Raw genomic sequence first — 27,257 nt, forward strand, 5'->3', positions numbered from 1 at the left:
CCCTCACCCCCCCATACTCTCACCCCTCTCTCCCTCCTCATACTCTCACCCCTCCCTCCCTCACCCCCTCACCCCTCCCTCCCTCACCCTCCTCACCCCCTCATACTCTCACCTCACCCTCCTCACCCCCTCATACTCTCACCCCTCCCTCCCTCACCCCCCATACTCTCACCTCTCCCTCCCTCACCCTCCTCACCCCCCCATACTCTCACCCCTCCATCCCTCCCTCCCTCACCCTCCTCACCCCCTCATACTCTCACCCCTCCTTCCCTCACCCCCTCATACTCTCACCCCTCCCTCCCTCCCTCACCCCCTCATACTCTCACCCCATACTCCTTGCAATGCTTCCACCCGTCACCCCTTCTGCCCTACCTCCCTGTCCCCTCATTTCTTCCCCTCCTCCCATCCACTCCCCTCCCACTCTCACTTCCACCCCTCCATGTCCCTTCCTTCCCACATACCCTCTTGCTCCTCCCCTTTCCCCTCCCTCTCCCACAACCTGCGCCCTCCTTCACTTACCCTCAAATCTCCCCTTCCTCTCTTTCTCCCACCCTCCCCGTCCTCTCCTTCACTCCACTACCCCTTTGCCCCTGTCCTTCTCTCTCCCCACACTCTCACATTCCTTCCCCCTCTCCCCACCCAACACCCCTCTTTCTCTCCCCCTCCCTCCAGGGTGGAGTTTTCAGATGGGCTCGGCCTACCAGTTCCATAGCTGGCGAGTGTTTGTCCTGGTGTGTGCCTTCCCCTCCATCGCTGCCATCATTGCCCTCAACTTCATGCCTGAGAGCCCTCGCTTCTACCTGGAGGTAACGGCCGCTGCAGCCCCCCCGCACCCCGCCCCCGTCTTTGGTAACCCCACCCACTTCCCCGGAACTCTGTGATGGGACAGTGTGAAGGGAGTTTCACTCTGTGTCTGACCCTGGGAGTGTGTGATGGGATGGTGTAGAGGGAGCTTCACTCTGTGTCTGACCCTGGGAGTGTGTGATGGGACAGTGTAGAGGGAGCTTCACTCTGTGTCTGACCTTGGGAGTGTGTGATGAGACAGTGTAGAGGGAGCTTCACTCTGTGTCTGATCCCAGGAGTGTGTGATGGGACAGTGTAGAGAGAGAGCTTCACTCTGTGTCTGAACCCGGAGTGTGATGGGATGGACATTTGTTGCCAGGAGGGGATGGAGAGGAGAAGGTGGAGTCACAGGGAGGTGTGATGGACTGGGGGAAGCGATGGGAGTTGGGGGTTTTGTGTAGCGAGGTGGAGGCAGTGCGAGGAGGGGAAGGTTTTTGGGATAATTCTGGAGCCATGACCTTGCACCTCTCTTGCGGCAGAATGGCAAACACGATGAAGGCTGGATGATTCTCAAGCAGATCCACGACACCAACATGAGGGCCAAAGGTTTCCCCGAGCGGGTGTTCTCGGTACGTACTCTCCTCCTGGAGCTTCCCACTGCAGAGGTTCCTACCATCTCCTCTCCACCGAACCCCTCCCCGACCCACGGCCCACCAGGAACCCTGGCTCAGGCACTGCCAACCCTTACTCCCCTCTCTCACCCCCTCCCCTGACCCACGGCCCGCCAGAAACCCTGGCTCAGACACTGCCCACCCTTACTCCCCTCCCTCACCCCCTCCTCTTCCCTCGGCCACACTGGATATTCTCTCTACTCATTCCCGGGACGTGACCGTTGTCTTATTGCAAGTGGCTGGGCTGTTTTACTTGGACTCTGAGAAGATGAGGTCACCTTGTGTGATGTATAAGACCCTGAGGGGAGATTTAATTCTATTTATGTATTTAGAGATCCAGCACGAACAGGCCCTTCGAGCTGCGCCACTCAGCAACGCACCTATTTAACCCTCACCTAGTATCAGGACAATTGACATTGACCAATTAACTTACTAACCAGTACGTCTTTGGCATGTGGGCGGAAACCGGAGCACCTGGAGGAATCCCACGCCACACGTGAGGAGACCGTGCAGAGGAATTGAACTCCGAACTCCAATGCCCTGAGCTGTAACAGCGTCGTGCTGACCGCTACACTGCCGTGCCGCGATTTTCCACCAGCGGGAGTCTCACTGCCCTTTGACCCTCACCATTTTAAACCGATGCACCACAGGGCGCACTCTGAATCCCATAGCCCCAGGAAACCGCAGAGAGCTATGGACACAGCTCAGCACGTCACAGGAGCCATGGACTCCTGTCCACCCTTCTCACTGCCTCTGTGAAGCAGCCGGTGGAATCAAAGACATCACCCACCCCAGAAATTCTGTCTTCTCTCCTCTCCCACCGGTTCAAAAGCTAGTTTCAGCCGGCTTCTGGCCTCTTGACCTCGCAACCTACCTGATTATGGCCTCGGAGGGGAGGCTGGTTTCCATGATGTGACCGCAACCCTCCGCGGTTTCTTGTGGTCACGGGCAGAACAAGCTGTGATGCATTGGATCAGGTGCTTTCTGTGATTTCAGATTTAAGATTTGTCATATTTGTCACCAGTACACCAAAACATCGAAACATAAATCAAAATGCAACCAACAAAGTCCGAGGCTGTGCTGGGGGCAGCCCGCAAGGGTAGCCACGGCTCCAGTCCACAGCTCACTAACCCTTACAGGCGCGTCTTTGGACTATGGGCGGAAACCAGAGTACCTGGAGGAAACCCACGCAGTCACGGGCAGAACGTACAAACTCCTTACAGACAGCGGCAGGTATTGAAGCTGGTCATTGGCGCAGTAATAGTGTTACGCTCACCACTACGATATCTGTATGGACGCGCGACATTCCGATTAAAACTTAGTGAGGGGGATCGGGGACATGCTGAATTTCTTTAGCCTCCTGAGGAAGTAGAGGCACTGGCCAACTTTCTTGGCCAAGGTGTTTGCATGGTTGGACTGGGAGAGGCCATTGGAGATGTTCACACCTAGCAGCTTTATTCTTGGTCAGTGAGTGGTACGTGGGTGGCTCCAGCACGTGCCCACCGATCTATTGACTGCTCATCTCTCCACAGGTGACCCACATCAAGGTCCCACAGCAGGAGGATGAGCTGATCGAGATCCAGTCAGACACGGGGACCTGGTATCGTCGCTGGTGTGTCCGCTTTACCAACCTCTTCCAGCAGGTACTAAGGTTAACGGGGTGGTGGGGAGCGTTGAAACCCACCCCCGTGGGGTATGCGACCTTGAAAACTGTCTCCGTGGGCAAGTGACCTTGCAGCTTACCCACCCACTCCATTGGATAAGCAATTTTGAAACCTGTCCCCCCACTGGGTAAGTGATCTAGAAACCTGCCCCCCCAATTGGGTGAGTGATCTTGAAACCTGTCCCCCCATTGGATAAGTGATCTTGAAACCTGTCCCCCCCCATTGGATAAGTGATAAACCTGCCCTCCCAGCATTGGGTGAGCAACCTTGCAAATCACCTACCTCCCCAATTGGGTGAGTGATCTAGAAACTTGCCCCCCCCATTGGATGAATGATCTTAAAACTTGCTCCCCATTGGATGAGTGATCTAGAAACCTGCCCCCCCATTGGATGAGTGATCTAGAAACTTGTCCCCCATTGGATGAGTGATTTTGAAACCTACCCCCTACCATTGGATGTGCAACCTCGAAACCTGCCCCCATGGGGTGCGCGACCTTGAAACTTGTCCCTGTTTGGTGCGATCTTGAAAACCGCCTGTATCAAGTAGGCAATGTTAAATCCTCCCCTTCCTTAACTTGTGCAGCATTTAAACCTTCCCCTACCCCTCCATAGAGTGTGCAACTTAAAAATCTTCCCCTCCCCAATAAGTTGTGAAACTGTTAAAACCTTCTCATCCGTAAGATGCTCAACATTAAAATCCCCCCCACCCATTATACAATGCACAATGTTAAGTCCTTCCCCCAAAGAGAGTGCTGCGTTTAAACTTTCCCCCGACAGACTGTGCAAAGATTAAAAATCTTCCGCAATGAAATTGCTGCCAGTAAAATTCTTGCCTTAGATGGTGTGGAATGTTAGATGCGTGAGGTGTGTTTACATCATTCAGTGACGGTGGGCATTGCTGACATTTATTACCCATCCCTAACTGCCCCTTCAGGAGGTGGAGTGAGCTGCCTTGTTGAACCATCACTGTCCGTGTGGGGAAGGTGCTCCCACTGTGCTGTCGGGGGGGGGGTGGGATCTAGTCCTGGCGACGGTGTGAAGGAACCGCCGCCGAATCGTCCCTGTGCCCACTACCCTTCGGGAGACGGGGCGGGTTCAGGAGTCACTGCGATGAGTTGTGTAGACGGTGCACGCCGCAGCCCAGCCACTTCGGTGGAGGGAGGGACTGGTGTGTGTAGGTCAGCGGCCAACTGAACGGGCTGCTCTATCCCGGATGGCGTCGAGCTTCCCGGCTCTTTGGACAGCACCCATCCAGGGAAACATGGACTGTCTGGTCACATTCCTGCCTTGAGAATACAGCGGATCCGGAGTGCGTGGGCTAACTTCACCCAGGGAAGTGTGAGTGTCCGGCACACTCGTAACCAGTGCCTTGTTGACCGGGGGGTGTCTGGAGGTGAAGTCGCTCCCCATGCACTTCCCATCTAACTCTGTAACCATAGCATTTCTGTGGCTGGTTTGGTGGAGTTTCCGTCCAATAATTCCCCAGATGTTGATGGTGGGGGACTGGATGCTGGGAATGCCAGGGAATCTTGTGTGGGAGACGGTCACTGCCAGACACTTCTGTGGAGTGAATATCGATTGATCTTCCATGAGGAGCATTTGATGTCTCTGGGCCTGCACCCCTGGAGTTTAGAAGAATGAGGGGAGATCTTATTGAAACCTATTGAATATCAAAAGTCCTAGACAGTGGATATGGAGAGGATGTTTCCTATAGTGGGGGAAGTCTAGGACCAGAGGGTACAGCCTCAGAATAGAGGGGCGTCCATTCATAACAGAGATGAGGAGGAATTTCTTTAGCCAGAGGTTGGTGATTCATTGCCACAGATGCTCATTGGGTGTATTTAAAGCGGAGGCTGACAGGTTCTTGATTAATAAGGGTGTGAAAGGTTATGGGGTGAAGGCAGGAGAGAGATAATAAGTCAGCCATGATGGTGGAGCAGGCTTCAAGGGCTAAATAGCTGATTTATCTTCCCTCTCAACCTCATTCTCCTGCCTGCTCCCCAAAACCTTTAACCCAATCACCCCTGACTAGCCAAGAGCCTATCAACCGCTCTCCATGGCTTTCGCACTTTTGTGGGGGTGGGGGGTGGGGAGGGGGGAGGTACTGTGGCGTATGTGGAGTGTGCAGACTCACTCCACCCAGGAAAGTGGGGAGTGTACCCGTTGGGTTTCAACGAGATTCCTGCCTCATCCTTCTAAACTCCAGCGAGCACAGGCCCAGAATTATCGAATGCTCCTCATACGTTAACCCTTTCATTCCTGGGATCACTCCCACCGTGACCCTCCTCTGGATTCTCTCGAGGGTCGGCACATTCTCAGTTAGATTTGTGGTCCAGAACTGCTCACAGTACTCCAAATGATGTCTGACTAACATCAGCCTTTGACGGGCTGTGCGATGACAGTCAGTGGGAATGTCCTCCTACCCCACGACCCTTCCCCATGGGGTGGCAAGCGTGTTGGGAGGGGAATGGGGGACAGAGGCTGCACTGACGGTGAGTGGGGGGCGGGTGTCCTCTTTCTCCACAGGTCTGGGCCAACTTCCTGCAGTGTTTCACCGCTCAGTACCGACGCACCACGCTGCTGATGATGGCCGTGTGGTTCACCATGTCCTTCAGGTAGGTTCTGTGCAAGGTGGCGGCTGTCGGTATCAGCGCGCAGCCCGCCCCCACCGCTCTGTAATTGCCATGGTAACAGCCTGGGGTCAGCACCTTGTGTGTTGAACCAACTCCCCCCCCCTCCACCGAATCTGGCTTCCTTCCCCACGGCTTCCGGTTGTCCTCTGAACATCTCTCGTTCATTGGGGGGAGGGGCCTCGGTTTATTCAGGCCTTGTTATAGCGCAGCCCTTCCGGTCAGAGTCAAAGATGGTGAAGTCGAGTTTACTGTCATCTGCACAAGTCCATGTGTGCACGGCTGCAATGAGAAACTTGCTCGTAGCGGCATCACCGGCTCCCAGCATCAGGTACACAACAGTCACCAGAAATATGTGTACATTAAACTTAAAACATACACAATTTTTACAAGAAGGAACACAATTAGAGCTAAAAGAAAAGTCCATTTCAATGCAAGGCGGTCATATTTTTGCTAAATTGTTCTGATTAGGGTTGTGCTGTTTGGTTCAAGAAATGAATGGTTGAAGGGAGGTAGGTGTTCCTGAACCTGGTGGTGTGGGGCTTCAGGCTTCAGTAACTCCTGCCCGATGGTGGTTGCTAGAAGAGCTTGGCCTGGATGGTGGGGATCTTTGATGAGGGATGAGGCAGTGCTTCCTGTAGAGGGGGAGAAGAGATACGCTCGTGATGTATCAGGCTGGGTCTAATACTCTCACTGCAGCTTCTTAAATTCCTGCGCATTCGAATTGCCGAACCAGATTGTGATACAAACAGTCAGGACACTTTCAACAGGACATCTGTCAAAGTTTATCAGAGTGTTTGGTGACAAGCCAAACTTCCTTAACCTTCTAACAAAGTCAAGATCCCCTGATTGCATCTGTGTGCTGAGCCTAGGACAAGTTATCTAATATGTTAATATTATGTTAATATATGTTAAATTATGTTAATATATGACATGTTAACACCCAGGAACTGTATGCTGCCAATTTTCTCATTCCATTAATGCAAGAAATTCCCACCAATTATAGTTTCACATTACATTAGTTGCATGCATATTTCTCCATTTCATCAGTAAGCCATTCTCTTTGCAACTCTGTCTTATCTCTGCAAAGATTGCCTGTAACAAATAGGGCCTTGCCTTTACTGCCAGCTCCCCCAACGGTGTGCTCTGATTTATGGTCCTGTCTTTCCATTGTGCCTCTGTCCACCCAACGCACAGTGTTCCAGCAATTGCCTCTGTCTGACAACCTACTTTTCACAGAGTCTCAGAGCCACTACAGCACAGAAACAGACCCAACTCATCCACACCCACCAAGCTGCTTCCTTGAGCTAGTCCCATTCCTGTGCTTGGCCCATATCCGGCACGTTAGCATAACGCTTTACAGCACCAGTGATCTTAAAACTGGGGCTCGATTCTCACTGCTGTCTGTAAGGAGTTTGTACGTTCTCCCGGGGACAGCCTGGGAATGCTCTGGTTTCCTCCCACATTTACAAAGATTTTGTTTTATTTAAAAATACAGGGTAGAGTAGACCTTTCCAGCCAATGAGCTGCACCACCCAGCAACCCCTGATTTAACCCTAGTCTAATCACGAGACAGTTTACGGTGACCAATTAACCTGCGAACGGCACGTCTTTGGACTGTGGGAGAAACCAGAGCACCTGGAGGAAACACGTTCATTCCATGGGGAAGGCATAAAGACTCCTTACAGGTTACGTCCAAATTGAACTCTGAACTCTGACACCGCGAGCTATAATAGTTTGCACTAACCACTACACTACGCTATGGGTAAGTTGTGGGCATGCTATATTGATGGTAGAAGCATTGGGACACTAGCAGGCTGCCCCCAGCACATCCTCGGACTGCTTTGGCCATTGACACAAGCAACTCATTTCACTGTTTTGATACGCAAACACAAGGAATTCTGCAGATGCTGGAATTTCAAGCAACACACATAAAAACTGCTGGTGAATGCAGCAGGCCAGGCAGCAGCTCTAAGAAGAGGTACAGTCGACGTTTCGGGCCGAGACCCTTCATCAGGACTAACTGAAAGAAGAGCTAGTAAGAGATTTGAAAGTGGGAGGGGGAGGGGGAGATCCGAAATGATAGGAGAAGACAGGAGGGGGAGGGATGGAGCCAAGAGCTGGACAGGTGATTGGCAAAAGGGATATGAGAGGATCATGGGACAGGAGGCCTAGGGAGAAGGAAAAGGGGGAGGGGGAAGCCCAGGGGATTGGCAAGGGGTATAGTGAGAGGGACAGAGGGAGAAAAAGGAGAGAGAGAAAAAGAATGTGTGTATATAAATAAATAACGGATTGGGTACGAGGGGGAGGTGGGGCATTAACGGAAGTTAGAGAGGTCAAAGTTCATGCCATCAGGTTGGAATATAAGGTGTTGTTCCTCCAAACTGAGTGTGGCTTCATCTTTACAGTAGAGGAGGCCATGGATAGACATGTCAGAATGGGAATAGGATGTGGAATCAAAATGTGTGGCCACTGGGAGATCCTGCTTTCTCCCCCTCTCCCTCCCACCTTCTAATCTCTAACTATCTCTTCTTTCAGTTTGTCTTGACGAAGGGTCTCGGCCCAAAATGTTGACTGTACCTCTTCCTAGAGATGCTGCCTGGCCTGCTGTGTTCACCAGCAATTTTTATGTGTGTCACTGTTTTGATCGATGTGTGACATGGCAGTGTAGCGGTTAGCGCAACAGTTTACAACCAGCGACCCGTGTTCAATTCCCGCCACTGCCTGTAAGGAGTTTGTACGTTCTCCCCGTGACCGCGTGGGTTTCCTCCGGGTGCTCTAGTTTCCTCCCACAGTCCAAAGACCTACCAGTTAGTAGGTTAATCGGTCATTGTAAACTGTCCCATGATTAGGCTGGGGTTAAATCGGGGGTTGCTGGGTGGCGTAGCTCAAAGAGACAGAGGGTCCTGTCTGCACTGTATGTCAATAAAATAATTTTTTTTAAGTCTAGGAAAAATAACAACCTAATCCTTTGAAACCTTTCCTAAAATGTATCTGTTTTTTAAATGTGCTCACCTCTACCACTTCCTCTGGCATCTTGTTCCATGTACCCATCACCCTCTGTGTGAAGAAGTTACCCCTCAGGTTTCCCTTTTAAATCTGTCCCCTCTCACATAACCAATGACCTCAAGTTTTAGACTCCCTGAACCCTGTGACTATCCACCTTATCATAATGTTACAAGCCTCTACAAGGTCACCCCTTGGCCTCCTGCGCTCCGGGGAAAACAGCGCCGGTCTGTCCTTCTCACCCAGGGCTTCCCAACCTTCTCAGTGCCATCAACAAAGGGGTCCTGTTCTAACCTGAGCCCTCCAGTCCCAGTAGCACCTTTCTGAATCTGCAAGTATATATATTCTTATATTAATGTAACAGTTCATTTCTTTGTAACAGCACTTTACAAAGTCAGCATCCCCTCCATGGACTCTCTACACTCCTCACTGCCATGGTAAAGCAGCTGGCAAAATCGAAGATCACCCTCACCCCAGACATTCCCTCTTCTCCCACCTCCCATCGGACATTCCTTCTTCTCCCACCTCCCATCGGGCAGGAGATACAAAAGCCTGAAAGCATGAACCTCCAGGCTCAAAGGCAGCTTATATCCCATGTTATCGAACAATTTCCTAGTAAGATGGAGGTCTCCTGACCTCACAACCTACCCCATTGTCTGCCTGCATTGCACCTTCTCTGGAAGTGTAGCACTTTATTCTGCATTCTGTTATTGTTCTCCCTTGTCCTACCTCAATGCACTGATGTAAGGAAAAGATCTGTATAGATGGCATACAAAACGAAGCCCTTCACTGTACATCAGTACACTTGACCAGAATAAACCAATTTACCAATTCAGGGACAGCTTCTACCTCTAAGACACTGAGCAGTCCTCTAGAATGATAACATTTTATTTATTTTATTTCAGTATTGACTAGGTCCTACGTGGGCGTGGCACCCCCCAACTAACCTGATTAGTTCATAACACCATAAGTTATGGGAGCAGAATTAGGCCATTTGACCCATCGAGTCTGCTCTGCCATTTCATCATGGCTGATCCATTTTTCCTCTCAGCCCCAATCACTTGTCTTCTGCCCGTATCCCTTAATGCCCTGATTAATCAAGAATCTGCCTTAAATATTCTTCAAGACTTGGCCTCCACAGCGGCCTGTGGCAAAGAATTCCACAGATTCACCACTCTGGCTAAAGAAATTCCTCCTCACCTCCATTCAAAAAGGTCACCCCTCTATTCTGAGGCTGTGTCCTCTGGTCTTAGACTCCCCCAGCATAGGAAACAGCCTCTCCATATCCACACTATCGAGTCATTACACAATGTATTGAGGTGCTACATCCCTGGCACCTAGGACAGTAATGGAGGCCCTCGATCTCTGGGGGTGTTCAGGGCTTCCTTCATCATGTCAGTAGCTTCCCCTCAGTTTTCACTACTGTCAGTCATGGAAGTTTCAGGTGGAGGCTCGGGAATACCATCACACTCAGATGCAGAAGGATTTTTAGAAACATAGAAAACCTACAGCACAATACAGGTCCTTCGGCCCACAAAGTTGTGCCGAACATGTCCCTACCTTAGAAATTACTAGGCTTACCCATAGCCCTCTATTTTTCTAAGCACCATTTACCTATCCAAAAGTCTCTTAAAAGACCCTATCGTATCCACCTCCACCACCGTTGCCAGCAGCCCATTCCACGCAGTCACCACTCTCTGAGTAAAAAAACTTACCCCTGACATCTCCTCTGTACCTACTCCCCAGCACCTTAAACTGGTATCCTCTTGTGGCAACCATGTCAGCTCTGGGAAAATGGCTCTGACTATCCACACGATCAATGCCTCTCATCATCTTATACACCTCTATCAGGTCACCTCTCATCCTCCATCGCTCCAAGGTGAAAAGGCCGAGTTCACTCAACCTGTTTTCATAAGGCATGCTCCCCAATCCAGGCAACATCCTTGTAGATCTCCTCTGCACCCTTTCTATGGCTTCCATATCCTTCCTGTAGTGAGGCGACCAGAACTGAGCACAGTACTCCAAGTGGGGTCTGACCAGGGTCCTATATAGCTGCAACATTACTTCTTGGCTCCTAAATTCAATTCCACGATTGTTTAAGGCCAATACACCGTATGCCTTCTTAACCGCAGAGTCAACCTGCGCAGTTGCTTTGAGTGTTCTGTGGACTCGGACCCCAAGTTCCCTCTGATCCTCCACACTGCCAAGAGTCTTACCATTAATACTATATTCTTCCATCCTATTTGACCTACCAAAATGAACAACCTCACACTTATCTGGGTTGAACTCCATCTGCCACTTCTCAGCCCAGTTTTGCATCCTATCAATGTCCCACTGTAACCTCTGACAGCCCTCCACACTATCCACAACACCTCCAACCTTTGTGTCATCAGCAAACTTACTAACCCATCCCTCCACTTCCTCATCCAGGTCATTTATAAAAATAACAAAGAGTAAGGGTCCCAGAACAGATCCCTGAGGCACACCACTGATCTCCGACCTTCATGCAGAAAATGACCCATCTACAACCACTCTTTGCCTTCTGTGGGCAAGTCACTTCTGGATCCACAAAGCAATGTCCCCTTGGATCCCATTCCTCCTTACTTTCTCAATAAGCCTTGCATGGGGTACCTTATCAAATGCCTTGCTGAAATCCATATACACTACATCTACGGCTCTACCTTCATCAATGTGTTTAGTCACATCCTCAAAAAATTCAATCAGGTTCGTAAGGCACGACCTGCCCTTGACAAAGCCATGCTGACTATTCTTAATCATATTACACCTCTCCAAATGTTCATAAATCCTGCCTCTCAGGATCTTCTCCATCAATTTACCAACCACTGAAGTGAGACTCACTGGTCTATAATTTCCTGGGCTATCCCTACTCCCTTTCTTGAATAAGGGAACAACATCCGCAACCCTCCAATCCTCCGGAACCTCTCTCGTCTCCATTGATGATGCAAAGATCATCGCCAGAGGCTCAGCAATCTCCTTCCTCATCTCCCACAGTAGCCTGGGGTACATCTCATCCGGTCCCGGCGACTTATCCAACTCGATGCTTTACAAAAGCTCCAGCACATCCTCTTTCTTCATATCTACATGCTCAAGCTTTTCAGTCTGCTGCAAGTCATCACTACAATCACCAAGATCCTTATCCATAGTGAATACTGAAGTAATGTATTCATTAAGTACCTCCGGTTCCATACACACTTTTCCACTGTCACACTTGATAGGTCCTATTCTTTCATGTCTTATCCTCTTGTTCTTCACATACTTGTAGAATGCCTTGGGGTTTTCCTTAATCCTGCCTGCCAAGGCCTTCACATGGCCCCTTCTGGCTCTCCTAATTTCCTTCTTAAGCTCCTTCCTATTAGCCTTATAGTCTTCTAGATCTCTAACATATCCTAGCTCTCTGAACCTTTTGTAAGCTTTTCTTTTTTTCTTGACTAGATTTATTACAGCCTTCGTACACCACGATTCCTGTACCCTACCATAACTTTCCTGTCTTATTGGAACGTATCTATGCAGAACTCCACAAAAATATCCCCTGAACATTTGCCACATTTCTTCTGTACTTTTCCCTGAGAACATCTGTTCCCAATTTAAGCTTCCAATTTCCTGCCTGATAGCCTCATAATTCCCCTTACTCCAATTAAACACTTTTCTAACTTGTCTGTTCCTATCTCTCTCCAATGCTATTGTAAAGGAGATAGAATTATGATCACTATCTCCAAAATGCTATCCCACTGAGAGATCTGACACCTGACCAGGTTCATTTCCCAATACCAAATCAAGTACAGTCTCTCCTCTTGTAGGATTATCTACATATTGTGTCAGGAAACCTTCCTGAACACACCTAACAAACTCCACCCCATCTAAACCCCTTGCTCTAAGGAGATGCCAATCGATATTTGGGAAATTAAAATCTCCCATCACGATAACTCCATTATTATTACACCTTTCCAGAATCTGTTTCCCTATCTGCTCCTCGATATCCCTGTTACTATTGGGCGGCCTATAAAAAACATCCAGTAAAGTTATTGGCCCCTTCCTGTTCCTAACCTTCACCCACAGAGACTCTGTAGACAATCCCTCCCTGGCGTCCACCTTTTCTGCAGCCATGACACTATCTCTGATCAACAGTGCCATGCCCCCACCTCTTTTGCCTCCCTCCCTGTCCTTTCTGAAACATCTAAAACCCAGCACTTAAAGTAGCCATTCCTGCCCCTGAGCCATCCAAGTCTCTGTAATGGCCACCATATCATAGCTCCAAGTACTGATCCACGCTCTAAGCTCATCCGCTTTGTTCACAATACTCCTTGCATTAAAATAGATACATCTCAAACATCGGTCTGAGCGCGTCCCTCCTCTATCACCTCCCTATCCTCCCTCTCGCACTGTCTACAAGCTTTCTCTGTTTGTGAGCCAACAGCCTCTTCCCCAATCTCTTCAGTTCGGTTCCCACCCCCCAACAATTCTACCTTTGTAGTTTAAACTCTCCCCAGTAGCCTTGGCAAACCTCCCCGCCAGGATATTGGTCCCTCTGGGATTCAAGTGCAACCCATCCTTTATGTACAGGTCACTCCTGCCCCAGTGATCCAGAAATCTGAATCCCTGACCCCTGCTCCAATCTCTCAGCCACACATTTATCCTCCACCTCACTTTATTCCTATACTCACTGTCGCGAGGCACAGGCAATAATCCCGAGATGACTACCTTTGTGGTCCTGCTTCTCAACTTCCTTCCTAACTCCCTGTAGCCTTTTTTCAGGACCTCTTCCCTTTTCCTACCTATGTCATTGGCACCAATATGTACCACGACCTCTGGCTGTTCTCCCTCCCACTGCAGGACATCTTGGACATGATCTGAAACATCCTGGACATGATCTGAAACATCCTGGACCCTGGCACCTGGGAGGCAAACTACCATCCGAGTTTCTTTCCTGCGTCCACAGAATCGCCTGTCTGACCCCCTAACTATAGAGTCCCCTATCACTGCTGCCATCCTCTTCCTTTCCCTACCCTTCTGAGCCACAAGGGCCGGACTCTGTGCCAGAGGCACGGCCACTGTCGCTTCCCCCAGGTAGGCTGTTCCCCACCAACAGTACTCAAACAAGAGTACTTATTGTCAAGGGGTACAGCCACAGGGGTGCTCTCTAGTACCTGACTCTTCCCCTTCCCTCTCCTGACTGTGACCCACTTGCCTGTCTCCCGTGGCCCCAGTGTGACCACCTGCCTATAGCTCCTTTCTATCACCAGCTCACTCTTCCTGACCAGACGAAGGTCGTCGAGCTGCAACAATGCAGAATAAAGAGCTTCATTTACAGGGACAGTACAGTTCTGGCAGACAGTAAGGTGCGAGAGATTGTGAGGTGAAGAGCTCATGTCCTTGTACTAGGGGACTGATCAATAGTCTTATAACTGCAGGATAGAAGCTGACCTTGAGCCTGATGGATCGTGCTTTCAGGCTTTTGTATGGCAGGGGAGAAGAGAGGTCTCCCGGGGTGGGTGGGGTCTTTGATTCTGCTGGCTGCTTTACTGATTACATTAGATTAGGTTCAACTTTATTGTCATTGTGCTGAGTACAGATACAAAGCCAATGAAATGCAGTTAGCATCTGACCAGAAATGCAAAGAATAGTGTTATTTACAAAATAACTGTGAATAAAAAGTAAGTGCTACAGCACACAAATATAAAAGTACTGAGACAGTACAATACGGATGCAATACTGCTTAGCACTGTGATGAGAGGTTCAGCAGGGTCACAGCCTCAGGGAAGAAGCTCTTCCTGTGCCTGCTGGTGCGGGAGTGGAGGCTCCTGTAGCGCCTACCGGATGGGAAGAGAGTAAAAAGTCCATGGTTAGGGTGAGATGCATTCTTGATAATGCTTTTCGCCCTGCCCAGGCAGTGTTTATGGTAGGTGTTCTCAATGGTGGGCAATTGGGTGCCGATAATCCGCTGGCAGTTTTCACTACACGCTGGAGTGCTTTGCGGTCCGATACGGGACAATTGCCATACCACACTGAGGTACAGTTGATGAGTATGCTCTCAATGGTACAGTGGTAAATGTCCATCAGTATCCCGGGACAGAGGTGAGCTTTCTTCATGCTGTGCAGGAAATAAAGGCACTGCTGCACCTTTTTGATCAGGATGGAGGAGTTCAGGGACCAGGTGAGATCCTCGGAAATGTGGACACCAAGGAATTTGAAGCTTGATACATGCTCCACTACAGTTCCGTTGATGTAGATGGGGATGTGAGTGTGACTCCTGGCATGCCTGAAGTCCACAATGATCTCCTTGGTCTTCTGGGCGTTAGGGGCCAGATTGTTGTCAGCACACCACGTGGCCAGCTGCTGGACCTTGTCCCTGTAGGCCATCTCGTCATCCCCTCTGATCAGGCCAACCACCCTGGCGTCATCTGCGAACTTGATTATGAAGTTAGAACCATGTACAGGAACGCAGTCATAGGTGAAAAGGGAGTACAGAAGAGGGCTCAGCACACAGCCTTGAGGCACGCCGGTGTTCAGCGTGAGAGTGCAGGAGGAGAGGTTGTCTAACTTAACTGATTGGGGTTTGTTAGTCAGAAAGTCCAAGGTCCAATTGCAGAGGGATGAGCTGATACCAAGCTGGCGAAGTTTGGCGATCAGCTTGGAGGGGATCACAGTATTGAATGCCAAACTAAAGTCAATGAACAGCATTCTGATGTAAGAGTTGCGGCTGTCCAGGTGGGTCAGGGCAGAGTGAAGTGCCGTGGAGATGGTGTCCTCTGTTGACCTGTTGGTGCGATAGGCAAATTGATGGGGGTCCAGGGTAGTGGGCAGACAGGATTTCAGATGTGATAGAACCAATCTCTCAAAGCACTTTGCAATGATGGGGGTGAGTGCAACTGGAGGGAAGTCATTCAGGCCCGTGGCACTGAGGCAGTGATATCGAGAGTCGAGTCGCTTTTATTGTCATTTCAACCATAACAGCTCGTGCAGTACACAGTAAAAACGAAACATCGTTCCTCCAGGACCATGGTGCTACATGAAACAACACAAAACTACACTAGACTTCAGGCCTACATGGGTCTACATAAAATGCACAAAACAGTGCAAGACAGTACAGTAATTAATAAACAAGACAATAGGCACAGTAAAGGACAAATTACAATATAATTATAAATGATCTAAATGTAAACAATGTTTTAGCAGGAATTGAGAAAGAAATGAGCAAAAATTGCAAAGGGAGTGGAGTGGTGTTCAGCTGAGTGAGTGTGTGTGTGTGTGTGTGTAGGTTGGTGTCAGACTAGACTCTGAGTATTGAGGAGTCTGATGGCTTGGGGGAAGAAACTGTTGCACAGTCTGGTCGTGAGAGCCCGAATGCTTTGCTGCCTTTCGCCAGATGGCAGGAGGGAGAAGAGTTTGTCTGAGGGGTGCGTGGGGTCCTTCACAGTACAGTGAGACGTGAAGACAGAGTCCATGGAGGGGAGGCTGGTTTCTGTGACGTGCTAAGCTGTGGCCGCAACTCTGCAGTTTCTTACGGCCACAGGCAGAGCAGTTGCCGTAGCAAGCCGTGATAGGATGTTTTCTATGGTGCAAAGGAGTCAAACGGGGCGTGGTGGATTTGTTTAGCCAGAGGCACTGGTGAGCTTTCTTGCTCTCTCCAAGGTTGGAAGAGGACAGATCACTGGTGATGTTCACGCTGGGGAACTTGAAGCTCTCAACCCTCCCGACCACAACACCGACGGTGTTGACTGCAGCCCCCACCCCAGCTCTTTCGTTGACACGGAGGGAGAGATTGTTTTCATGACACCATCTCCCGTGGCTTTCCTACTCCTTCCTGGACTCCAACTCATTGTTCTTTGGGATATGGCCCACTGCAGTGGTATCATCTGCAAATATTGTACTAAATCAGTCTAAACACTTCCCTGGTCTCCTGGCTATTCAGCCCATCTTATGTGACCTTCAAACCACCTGATTCACCACATCCCTTTCTAATCTGAGAGACACTTAAGTTGGCTGTGCTTCAGGCTTTTGAACTTCCTTATAACTTCCGGATATTCCTTCTTCACGGATCAAACTCCGCCTGCCCTCCCTCTGTACCTAAGGGCCACTCACCATCTCAAGAGGGACCCCAAGGGTGGTCATTTTGCCAACCCAGCAGTGACTATGACAAGATCCAGGGCCATCTCTTGCCCCTCCATCCCCACAGCCAGAACCCTGTGTATGTGGTCTCATTGTCGCGTTCCCTCCTCTGTCCAGAGCCCCAGCGACACCCTCTGATGCCCTTGCTTGCTCCCTCCTGACCTTGGGGTCTTTCCCCAGCATTGGACCTCACCCCAGTAACCCGATACCCCAGGGTCTCTCACACCTCATTTCTCAGAGTGGGGATCAAACCACTCATCTGCTTAGGATCCTCCTCTAGCCCTAACACCAACCACGTGCTCCTTTACTATCACACCCCTCCACATGTCCTCTCCTCCTCACCACACTCTCCTTCCATCTCCAATTGCCCCTCTCCTGACTGTACATGAGTGGACATTGTTGGGAGTGGGGTGGCTTCACTCTGTGTCTCACCCCGGGAGTGTGTGATGGGACAGTGTGGAGGAAGCTTCACTCTGTGTCTGACCCCGGGAGTGTGTGATGGGACAGTGTAGAGGGAGTTTCACTCTGTGTCTGACCCTGGGAGTGTGTGATGGGACGGTGTAGAGGGAGTTTCACTCTGTGTCTGACCCCGGGAGTGTGTGATGGGACAGTGTAGAGGGAGTTTCACTCTGTGTCTGACCCCGGGAGTGTGTGAATGGAGGATATGGAGGGAGTCTCATTCCATGTCTGACTCCGGGAGTGTGTGATGGGACAGTGTGGAGGGAGTTTCACTCTGTGTCTGACCCTGGGAGTGTGTGAATGGAGGATGTGGAGGGAGTCTCATTTTATGTCTGACTCCGGGAGTGTGTGATGGGAGCGACACTCTGTGTCCGAATCCAAATGATGGTGCGAGTGTGCGAGAGGGCAGTGGGAGTGTGCGACGGGATGATGCGAGTGTGCGACAGGTTGACACACTCGCACTCACTGTGACCTCTCTGCCCACAGTTACTATGGCCTCACAGTCTGGTTCCCCGACATGATTAAACACCTCCAAATGTTGGAGTACTCCTCCCGAACAAAGCTCTTTTACAAGGAGAAAGTCGAGCATTTCACCTTCAACTTCACGTTGGAAAACCAAATCCACAGGAACGGAGATTACTACAATGACAAGTGAGTTTCCTGGCCAGTAGCAGCAGGGGAGCGGTGGAGGCGAAGAGGAAGGGAGGGTGAAAGAAGGGGAGGGAGGTGAGGGGAGGGGAAGGCAGATGGAGAGAGGGGAAGAGGTAGGGAAGGAGAGGAAGGGAGGTGGGTGGAGGGGAGGTTGGAGGTGGGAAGGGGAGGGGAGTTGGAAGGAGAGGAGGGGAGGGGAGGGGTAGGGTAAGGAGGTGAGGGAAGGGGAGGGGAAGCAGAAGGGGTAGGGAAATGAGGTGAGGGGAGGGGGAAGGAGAGGAAGGGAGGTGAGGAGAGGGGAAGTAAGTGGGAAGAGAGGGGAGGGGAGATGGGGATTGATTGAGTATATCTGATCCTGGTTTTATCAACTCATTGTCGACATCTCTTTCCTCATCTGTAGGTTTATTGGCATGAAGATGAAGTCAGTGATCTTCGAGGACTCGCTCTTTGAAGACTGCTACTTTGAGGATATCACCTCCAGCAACACTTTCTTCAAGAACTGCACGTTTGTCTCGACGTTGTTCTACAACACAGGTTCACTGACTCCGGAAGTCTGTTATTGCCCCGAATCTCTCACTCTGTGTCTCATCCCTTACCTCCATCTCTCACCCCTTCACCCCTGTCTCTCACTCCCTCCCCGTTTCTCATCCCTTCACCCGTCTCTCACTCCGCTTCCTCCATCTCTCACCCCTCCCCCGTCTCTCCCCTCCCTCCCGTCTCTCACCTCTCCCCGTCTCTCACCCTTCCCCCCCGTCTCTCACCCTTCCCCCCGTCTCTCACCCCTCCCCGTCTCTCACCCCTCCCCCGTCTCTCACCCCCCCGTCTCTCACCACTCCCCCCGTCTCTCACCCCTCACCGTCTCTCACCCCTCCCCCTCTCTCACCCCTCCCCCGTCTCTCACCCCTCTCTGTCTCTCACCCCTACCCCGTCTCTCATCCCTCCCCCCGTCTCTCCCCTCGTCTCTCACCTCTCCCTGTCTCTCACCCCTCCCCGTCTCTCACTCCCTCCCCGTTTCTCATCCCTTCACCCGTCTCTCACTCCGCTTCCTCCATCTCTCACCCTTCCCCCCGTCTCTCACCCCTCCCCGTCTCTCACCCCTCCTCCGTCTCTCACCCCTCACCGTCTCTCCCCCTCCCCCATCTCACCCCTCCCCCGTCTCTCACCCCTCCCCTTCTCTCACCCCTCCCCCGTCTCACACCCCTCCCCCGTCTCTCACCCCTCACCGTCTCTTCCCTTCCCCGTCTCTCCCCCTCCCCTCGTCTCTCACCTCTCCCCGTCTCTCACCCTCTCACCCCTCCCCCGTCTCTCACACTCTCACCACTCCCCGTCTCTCACCCTCTTACCCCTCCCCCAGTCTCTCACCCCTCCCCGTCTCTCACCCCTCCCCAGTCTCTCACCCCTCCCCGTCTCTCACCCTCTCAGCCCTCCCTGTCTCTCACCCCTCCCCGTCTCTCGCCCTCTCACCCCTCCCCGGTCTCTCACCCCTCCCCGTCTCTCACCCTCTCACCCCTCCCCCGTCTCTCACCCTCTCACCCCTTCCCTCATCTCTCATCCCTCCCATCTCTCACCCCTCCTCCGTCTCTCACCCTCTCACCCCTGCCCGGTCTCTCACCCTCTCACCCCTTCCCGGTCTCTCACCCTCTCACCCCTCCTCCGTCTCTCACCCTCTCACCCCTCCTCCGTCTCTCACCCTCTCACCCCTGCCCGGTCTCTCACCCTCTCACCCCTTCCCGGTCTCTCACCCTCTCACCCCTCCCCCGTCTCTCACCCCTCCCCGTCTCTCACCCTCTCACCCCTTCCCTCGTCTCTCACCCCTCCCCGTCTCTCACCCTCTCACCCCTCCCCCGTCTCTCACCCCTCCCCGTCTCTCACCCTCTCACCCCTCCCCCCGTCTCTCACCCTCTCACCCCTCCCTGTCTCTCACCCCTCCCCGGTCACTCACCCCTCCCCAGTCTCTCACCCCTCCCTGTCTCTCACCCTCTCACCCCTCCCCCGTCTCTCACCCCTCCCCCGTCTCTCACCCCTTCCCTCTTCTCTCACCCCTCCGTCTCTCACCCTCTCACCCCTCCCCCCGTCTCTCACCCCTCCCCGTCTCTCACCCTCTCACCCCTTCCCTCGTCTCTCATCCCTCCCGTCTCTCACCCCTCCCCCGTCTCTCACCCCTCCCCCGTCTCTCACCCCTCCCCGTCTCTCACCCTCTCACCCCTCCCCCCGTCTCTCACCCTCTCACCCCTCCCTGTCTCTCACCCCTCCCCGGTCTCTCACCCCTCCCCAGTCTCTCACCCCTCCCCGTCTCTCACCCTCTCACCCCTCCCCCCGTCTCTCACCCCTCCCCCCGTCTCTCACCCCTTCCCTCGTCTCTCACCCCTCCCTGTCTCTCACCCTCTCACCCCTCCCCCGTCTCTCACCCCTTCCCTCGTCTCTCACCCCTCCCCGTCTCTCACCCTCTCACCCCTCCCCCCGTCTCTCACCCTCTCACCCCTCCCTGTCTCTCACCCCTCCCCGGTCTCTCACCCCTCCCCAGTCTCTCACCCCTCCCCGGTCTCTCACCCCTCCCCAGTCTCTCACCCCTCCCCCGTCTCTCACCCTCTCACCCCTCCCTGTCTCTCACCCTCTCACCCCTCCCCGGTCTCTCACCCCTCCCTGTCTCTCACCCTCTCACCCCTCCCCGGTCTCTCACCCCTCCCCCCGTCTCTCACCCCTTCCCTCTTCTCTCACCCCTCCGTCTCTCACCCTCTCACCCCTCCCCCGTCTCACACCCTCTCACCCCTCCCCGTCTCTCACCCTCTCACCCCTCCCCCCGTCTCTCACCCTCTCACCCCTCCCCCCGTCTCTCACCCCTTCCCTCGTCTCTCACCCTCTCACCCCTCCCCGGTCTCTCACCCCTCCCCCCCGTCTCTCACCCCTTCCCTCTTCTCTCACCCCTCCGTCTCTCACCCTCTCACCCCTCCCCCCGTCTCTCACCCCTTCCCTCGTCTCTCACCCTCTCACCCCTTCCCTCGTCTCTCACCCCTCCCCGTCTCTCACCCTCTCACCCTTCCCCCCATCTCTCACCCCTCCCCCGTCTCTCACCCTCTCACCCTTCCCCCAACTCTCACCCCTCCCCCCGTCTCTCACCCTCTCACCCCTCCCCCCGTCTCTCACCCCTCCCCCCCGTCTCTCACCCTCTCACCCTTCCCCCCATCTCTCACCCCTCCCCCCCGTCTCTCACCCTCTTACCCCTCCCCGGTCTCTCACCCCTCCCCCCGTCTCTCACCCCTTCCCTCTTCTCTCACCCCTCCGTCTCTCACCCTCTCACCCCTCCCCCCGTCTCTCACCCCTCCCCGTCTCTCACCATCTCACCCCTCCCCCCCGTCTCTCACCCCTTCCCTCGTCTCTCACCCTCTCACCCCTCCCCGGTCTCTCACCCCTCCCCCCGTCTCTCACCCCTTCCCTCTTCTCTCACCCCTCCGTCTCTCACCCTATCACCCCTCCCCCCGTCTCTCACCCCTTCCCTCGTCTCTCACCCTCTCACCCCTTCCCTCATCTCTCACCCCTCCCCGTCTCTCACCCTCTCACCCCTCCCCGGTCTCTCACCCCTTCCCTCTTCTCTCACCCCTCCGTCTCTCACCCTCTCACCCCTCCCCGGTCTCTCACCCCTTCCCTCGTCTCTCACCCCTCCCCCTCTCTCACCCTCTCACCCTTCCCCCCATCTCTCACCCCTCCCCCCGTCTCTCACCCTCTCACCCTTCCCCCCATCTCTCACCCCTCCCCCCGTCTCTCACCCTCTCAGCCCTCCCCGTCTCTCACCCTCTCACCCCTCCCCGGTCTCTCACCCTCTCACCCCTCCCTGTCTCTCACCCCTCCCCGGTCTCTCACCCCTCCCCGTCTCTCACCCTCTCACCCCTCCCCCCGTCTCTCACCCCTTCCCTCGTCTCTCACCCCTCCCCGTCTCTCACCCTCTCACCCTTCCCCCCATCTCTCACCCCTCCCCCCCGTCACTCACCCTCTCACCCTTCCCCCCATCTCTCACCCCTCCCCGGTCTCTCACCCTCTCACCCCTCCCTGTCTCTCACCCCTCCTCGGTCTCTCACCCTCTCACCCCTCCCTGTCTCTCACCCCTCCCCGGTCTCTCACCCCTTCCCGTCTCTCACCCTCTCACCCCTCCCCCGTCTCTCACCATCTCACCCCTCCCCCGTCTCTCACCCCTCCCCATCTCTCACCCTCTCACCCCTCCCCGTCTCTCACCCTCTCACCCCTCCCCGTCTCTCACCCTCTCACCCCTCCCCGGTCTCTCACCCCTCCCCAGTCTCTCACCCCTCCCCGTCTCTCACCCTCTCACCCCTCCCCGTCTCTCACCCTCTCACCCCTCCCCCCATCTCTCACCCCTCCCCATCTCTCACCCTCTCACCTCTCCCCGTCTCTCACCCTCTCACCCCTCCCCAGTCTCTCACCCCTCCCCATCTCTCACCCTCTCACCCCTCCCCCGTCTCTCACCCTCTCACCCCTCCCCGTCTCTCACCCTCTCACCCCTCCCCCGTCTCTCACCCTCTCACCCCTCCCCCGTCTCTCACCCTCTCACCCCTCCCCGGTCTCTCACCCTCTCACCCATCCCCCGTCTCTCACCCCTCCCCAGTCTATCACCCCTCCCCATCTCTCACCCTCTCACCCCCTCCCTCGTCTCTCACCCTCTCACCCCTCCCCGTCTCTCACCCTCTCACCCCTCCCCCGTCTCTCACCCCTCCCCGTCTCTCACCCTCTCACCCCTCCCCCGTCTCTCACCCCTCCCCGTCTCTCACCCTCTCACCCCTTCCCTCGTCTCTCACCCCTGCCCGGTCTCTCACCCCTCCCCCGTCTCTCACCCTCTCACCCCTTCCCTCGTCTCTCACCCCTCCCCCGTCTCTCACCCTCTCACCCCTCCCCGTCTCTCACCCTCTCACCCCTCCCCGTCTCTCACCCTTTCGTCTCTCACCCCTCCCTCGTCTCTCACCCCTCCCCCCCGTCTCTCACCCTCTCACCCTTCCCCCCATCTCTCACCCCTCCCCCCCGTCTCTCACCCTCTTACCCCTCCCCGGTCTCTCACCCCTCCCCCCGTCTCTCACCCCTTCCCTCTTCTCTCACCCCTCCGTCTCTCACCCTCTCACCCCTCCCCCCGTCTCTCACCCCTCCCCGTCTCTCACCATCTCACCCCTCCCCCCCGTCTCTCACCCCTTCCCTCGTCTCTCACCCTCTCACCCCTCCCCGGTCTCTCACCCCTCCCCCCGTCTCTCACCCCTTCCCTCTTCTCTCACCCCTCCGTCTCTCACCCTCTCAACCCTCCCCCCGTCTCTCACCCCTTCCCTCGTCTCTCACCCTCTCACCCCTTCCCTCATCTCTCACCCCTCCCCGTCTCTCACCCTCTCACCCCTCCCCGGTCTCTCACCCCTTCCCTCTTCTCTCACCCCTCCGTCTCTCACCCTCTCACCCCTCCCCCCGTCTCTCACCCCTTCCCTCGTCTCTCACCCTCTCACCCCTTCCCTCTTCTCTCACCCCTCCGTCTCTCACCCTCTCACCCCTCCCCGGTCTCTCACCCCTTCCCTCTTCTCTCACCCCTCCGTCTCTCACCCTCTCACCCCTCCCCCCGTCTCTCACCCCTTCCCTCGTCTCTCACCCCTCCCCGTCTCTCACCCTCTCACCCTTCCCCCCATCTCTCACCCCTCCCCCCCGTCTCTCACCCTCTCACCCTTCCCCCCATCTCTCACCCCTCCCCCCGTCTCTCACCCTCTCAGCCCTCCCCGTCTCTCACCCTCTCACCCCTCCCCGGTCTCTCACCCTCTCACCCCTCCCTGTCTCTCACCCCTCCCCGGTCTCTCACCCCTCCCCGTCTCTCACCCTCTCACCCCTCCCCCCGTCTCTCACCCCTTCCCTCGTCTCTCACCCCTCCCCGTCTCTCACCCTCTCACCCTTCCCCCCATCTCTCACCCCTCCCCCCGTCACTCACCCTCTCACCCTTCCCCCATCTCTCACCCCTCCCCCCGTCTCTCACCCTCTCAGCCCTCCCTGTCTCTCACCCTCTCACCCCTCCCCGGTCTCTCACCCTCTCACCCCTCCCTGTCTCTCACCCCTCCCCGGTCTCTCACCCTCTCACCCCTCCCTGTCTCTCACCCCTCCCCGGTCTCTCACCCCTTCCCGTCTCTCACCCTCTCACCCCTCCCCCGTCTCTCACCATCTCACCCCTCCCCCGTCTCTCACCCCTCCCCATCTCTCACCCTCTCAGCCCTCCCCGTCTCTCACCCTCTCACCCCTCCCCGTCTCTCACCCTCTCACCCCTCCCCCGTCTCTCACCCCTCCCCAGTCTCTCACCCCTCCCCGTCTCTCACCCTCTCACCCCTCCCCGTTCTCTCACCCTCTCACCCATCCCCCGTCTCTCACCCCTCCCCAGTCTATCACCCCTCCCCATCTCTCACCCTCTCACCCCTCCCCCGTCTCTCACCCTCTCACCCCTCCCTCGTCTCTCACCCTCTCACCCATCCCCCGTCTCTCACCCCTCCCCAGTCTATCACCCCTCCCCATCTCTCACCCTCTCACCCCCTCCCTCGTCTCTCACCCTCTCACCCCTCCCTGTCTCTCACCCCTCCCCGTCTCTCACCCCTCCCCGTCTCTCACCCTCTCACCCCTCCCTGTCTCTCACCCCTCCCTGTCTCTCACCCCTCCCCGGTCTCTCACCCCTCCCCAGTCTCTCACCCCTCCCCGTCTCTCACCCTCTCACCCCTCCCCGTCTCTCACCCTCTCACCCCTCCCCCCGTCTCTCACCCTCTCACCCCTCCCCATCTCTCACCCTCTCACCTCTCCCCGTCTCTCACCCTCTCACCCCTCCCCAGTCTCTCACCCCTCCCCATCTCTCACCCTCTCACCCCTCCCCCGTCTCTCACCCTCTCACCCCTCCCCGTCTCTCACCCTCTCACCCCTCCCCCGTCTCTCACCCTCTCACCCCTCCCCCGTCTCTCACCCTCTCACCCCTCCCCGGTCTCTCACCCTCTCACCCATCCCCCGTCTCTCACCCCTCCCCAGTCTATCACCCCTCCCCATCTCTCACCCTCTCACCCCTCCCCCGTCTCTCACCCTCTCACCCCTCCCCGTCTCTCACCCTCTCACCCCTCCCCCGTCTCTCACCCCTCCCCGTCTCTCACCCTCTCACCCCTCCCCCGTCTCTCACCCCTCCCCGTCTCTCACCCTCTCACCCCTTCCCTCGTCTCTCACCCCTGCCCGGTCTCTCACCCCTCCCCCGTCTCTCACCCTCTCACCCCTTCCCTCGTCTCTCACCCCTCCCCCGTCTCTCACCCTCTCACCCCTCCCCCGTCTCACCCCTCCCTGTCTCTCACCCTCTCACCCCTCCCCGTCTCTCACCCTTTCGTCTCTCACCCCTCCCCCGTCTCTCACCCCTTCCCTCGTCTCTCACCCCTCCCCCGTCTCTCACCCCTTCCCTCGTCTATCACCCCTCCCCCGTCTCTCACCCCTTCCCTCATCTCTCACCCCTCCCCCATCTCTCACCCCTCCTCGTCTCTCACCCCTCCCCATCTCTCACCCTTTCACCCCTCCCCCGTCTCTCACCCCTTCCCTCGTCTCTCACCCTCTCACCCCTCCCCGGTCTCTCACCCTCTCACCCCTCCCCCCGTCTCTCACCCTCTCACCCCTCCCCGGTCTCTCACCCTCTCACCCCTCCCCCCCGTCTCTCACCCTCTCACCCCTCCCCGGTCTCTCACCCTCTCACCCCTCCCCCCGTCTCTCACCCTCTCACCCCTCCCCCATCTCTCACCCCTCCCCGTCTCTCACCCTCTCACCCCTCCCCCGTCTCTCACCCTCTCACCCCTCCCCCGTCTCTCACCCCTCCCCATCTCTCACCCTCTCAGCCCTCCCCGTCTCTCACCCTCTCACCCCTCCCCGTCTCTCACCCTCTCACCCCTCCCCCGTCTCTCACCCCTCCCCAGTCTCTCACCCCTCCCCGTCTCTCACCCTCTCACCCCTCCCCGTTCTCTCACCCTCTCACCCCACCCCCCGTCTCCCACCCTCTCACCCCTCTCCCGTCTCTCACCCTCTCACCCCTCCCCCCGTCTCTCACCCCTTCCCTCGTCTCTCACCCCTCCCCCATCTCTCACTCCTCCCCATCTCTCACCCCTCCCCCCGTCTCTCACCCCTTCCCCCGTCTCTCACCCCTTCCCTCGTCTCTCACCCCTCCCCCATCTCTCACCCCTCCCCGTCTCTCACCCCTCCCCCGTCTCTCACCCCTCCCCGTCTCTCACCCCTCCCCCGTCTCTCACCCCTCCCCGTCTCTCACCCTCTCACCCCTCTCCGGTCTCTCACCCTCTCACCCCTCCCCATCTCTCACCCTCTCACCCCTCCCCCGTCTCTCACCCTCTCACCCCTCTCCGGTCTCTCACCCTCTCACCCCTCCCCATCTCTCACCCTCTCACCCCTCCCCCCCGTCTCTCACCCTCTCACCCCTCCCCGGTCTCTCACCCTCTCACCCCTCCCCCGTCTCTCACCCTCTCACCCCTCTCCGGTCTCTCACCCTCTCACCCCTCCCCATCTCTCACCCTCTCACCCCTCCCCCCGTCTCTCACCCCTTCCCTCGTCTCTCACCCCTCCCCCATCTCTCACCCCACCCCGTCTCACACTCCTCCCCGTCTCTCACCCTCTCACCCCTCCCCGGTCTCTCACCCTCTCACCCATCCCCCGTCTCTCACCCCTCCCCAGTCTATCACCCCTCCCCATCTCTCACCCTCTCACCCCTCCCCCCGTCTCTCACCCTCTCACCCCTCCCCGTCTCTCACCCTCTCACCCCTCCCCCGTCTCTCACCCCTCCCCGTCTCTCACCCTCTCACCCCTCCCCCGTCTCTCACCCTCTCACCCCTCCCCCGTCTCTCACCCCTCCCCGTCTCTCACCCTCTCACCCCTTCCCTCGTCTCTCACCCCTGCCCGGTCTCTCACCCCTCCCCCGTCTCTCACCCTCTCACCCCTTCCCTCGTCTCTCACCCCTCCCCCGTCTCTCACACTCTCACCCCTCCCCCGTCTCACCCCTCCCCGTCTCTCACCCTCTCACCCCTCCCCGTCTCTCACCCTTTCGTCTCTCACCCCTCCCCCGTCTCTCACCCCTTCCCTCGTCTCTCACCCCTCCCCTCGTCTCTCACCCCTTCCCTCGTCTCTCACCCCTCCCCCATCTCTCACCCCTCCTCGTCTCTCACCCCTCCCCATCTCTCTCACCCCTCCTCGTCTCTCACCCCTCCCCATCTCTCACCCTTTCACCCCTC

At 55.6% G+C, this 27,257-nt stretch overlaps 1 protein-coding gene across 7 annotated transcripts in view; it reads left to right on the forward strand.

Annotated features, from left to right (window-relative positions):
* The window catches only part of LOC134343001 (synaptic vesicle glycoprotein 2A-like), a 65,017-nt gene that overhangs the window by 16,301 nt on the left and 21,459 nt on the right, over positions 1–27,257 (forward strand). For all 7 annotated transcript variants that reach the window (XM_063041787.1, XM_063041788.1, XM_063041793.1 and 4 more), the window contains 6 exons: positions 673–806; positions 1,323–1,412; positions 2,987–3,097; positions 5,645–5,733; positions 17,827–17,991; positions 18,392–18,525. In XM_063041787.1, the coding sequence (XP_062897857.1) occupies positions 673–806; positions 1,323–1,412; positions 2,987–3,097; positions 5,645–5,733; positions 17,827–17,991; positions 18,392–18,525 (723 nt within the window). The remainder of the gene's footprint in view (positions 1–672; positions 807–1,322; positions 1,413–2,986; positions 3,098–5,644; positions 5,734–17,826; positions 17,992–18,391; positions 18,526–27,257) is intronic.

The sequence above is a fragment of the Mobula hypostoma genome, chromosome 2, assembly GCF_963921235.1.
Source record: "Mobula hypostoma chromosome 2, sMobHyp1.1, whole genome shotgun sequence".
In the NCBI taxonomy this organism is placed as follows: Eukaryota; Metazoa; Chordata; class Chondrichthyes; order Myliobatiformes; family Myliobatidae; genus Mobula; species Mobula hypostoma.